This window comes from Aureococcus anophagefferens, assembly GCF_000186865.1.
Source record: "Aureococcus anophagefferens unplaced genomic scaffold AURANscaffold_318, whole genome shotgun sequence".
NCBI lineage: Eukaryota > Pelagophyceae > Pelagomonadales > Pelagomonadaceae > Aureococcus > Aureococcus anophagefferens.
In genome coordinates, this window is record NW_008705846.1 from 1,137 (window position 1) to 2,693 (window position 1,557).

General features: G+C 64.7%; 1 protein-coding gene across 1 annotated transcript; it reads right to left on the bottom strand.

Moving 5' to 3' along the window:
- Positions 1-697: 697 nt before the first annotated feature.
- AURANDRAFT_17814 (hypothetical protein) lies at positions 698-940 on the bottom strand (the record flags this gene model as incomplete). The annotated part of the gene is made up of 1 exon (XM_009044437.1): positions 698-940. A coding segment is annotated over one exon (243 nt), but the record flags the coding sequence as incomplete, so codon positions are not given.
- Positions 941-1,557: the final 617 nt, after the last annotated feature.

Below are 1,557 nucleotides of genomic sequence, written 5' to 3' on the forward strand. Positions count from 1 at the left end.
GCGACCCACCAGTCCCCCCCATCAGAAGTGGCGGGGTCCTCGCCGCGCACGCGGTACGTCGGGGGGTTGGCCGAGGGGTCGAATTCGACGGTGACGACGGAGTCGGGCACGCGGAGAAGGCCTTCCTCGACCTCGGCCGCCGTCTCGGTGCCGGGCGCCATTGCGTGCTTGGCCGCGAGGTTGGCCTTGTCGAAGAAGGAGTCGACAGACGCGCGCCAGCGCGCGACGCCGTCCGCGTCAGTGGCCTCCCTTCCGTTTCGGTGCGGCCGCGGCGCGCAGATACCCGTGGGGATCGTCGTGAAGAACCTGTTGAGGCCGAACGTTGGATCCATGCGATACAAGAGGCGTTCGAGGTCCGAGGCCCCGTCGAGGCCCCGGAGCGCGACGACGTTGTTCGGGTCGCCGCGCGGCAGGAAGACCACCGTTGATAAGCTCTCCATACAGGCGGTGAAATGGGCCAAGGCCGCCCAGTCCTGACGGACCCGCGGCGACGTCCCTGGGCTTTCATCGGGCACGAGGACCGCGGCAAAGAGCGGAATGTCCCTTGTCTTGTTTGCCGTGCTTATGGTCTCCGCGTCGCGGCCGCAATAATCGGCAGAGTCGATGATGAAGACAACAATTCGCTTCTCCGCGGCGTCGAAGGCGTCAATATCGATGGGCGCCGCGCTTCGGATCTCGTCCGCGGCGACGCCTGCTGATATCCATCCGCCCGCTGATCAAAAGTGTGGCAACGCCCGAGACTCGATGTAATTCCTCCATGATGAAGTCCCAAGTTCGCTTCCTGGACAAGAAAGTTTGTGCCAAACGCGCAGGCATCGCTACACTCCCGAAGTCGCAATGAAGCAGAACAAAGGTGAGTGGAGACTAGGGCAGAAGAACATCCGGTGTCGATTGCAAGCGAAGGGCCTTGGAGTCCCATGCTGTAGGACAGTCGACCAGCCGTTCCGCGCGAGCGCTTCCGCCTCCGCGCCGACGCAGACGGTCCACCATGGCGCCGCGCCGGCGCTCCGCGGTGGCAACGGTACGTCGGGGCCGTAGTCGATCATCTGCGCGGACCGCTCCCAGGCATCGACTTCTCGGAGTAGCAGAACACATTTGTCACTGCCTTCTGCCAATTCGCCCTCTTCTATGCCGCCGCCAACGACTGCCCAAATGTAGGCGCGTCTCGAGTAGTGCATGTCAAACTGCTTGAGGAGCCACCTGAGCTCGGCTGCGTTCGCGTCCGTCGCGTCGAACCAGAGGTGGTTCGCGTGAAGCTGGGACGCGACTGCCGCGACAAGCATCGAGCGGTGCTTCCCAAACGCGACGTACTTGGCGCGTGACACGAGCGCGAGGCGGCCACGTTCGCGCCGCGCCACGTCCCACTGCGGGCGGACGGTGGCCGAGTGGTCGCTATCCAAGTCATCGACGTCTGCGTCGCCGGGCACTTGCGCATAGGTCGCGGCGACGACTTCGCTTCGCATGGGGTGGTAATCGTCCGTGCCGCCCCGCAACACGAGATCGACCTGGCCGCCGACGAGGACAGTCGAGTAGGGCCAAAGCGCGTCCATAGCCGCG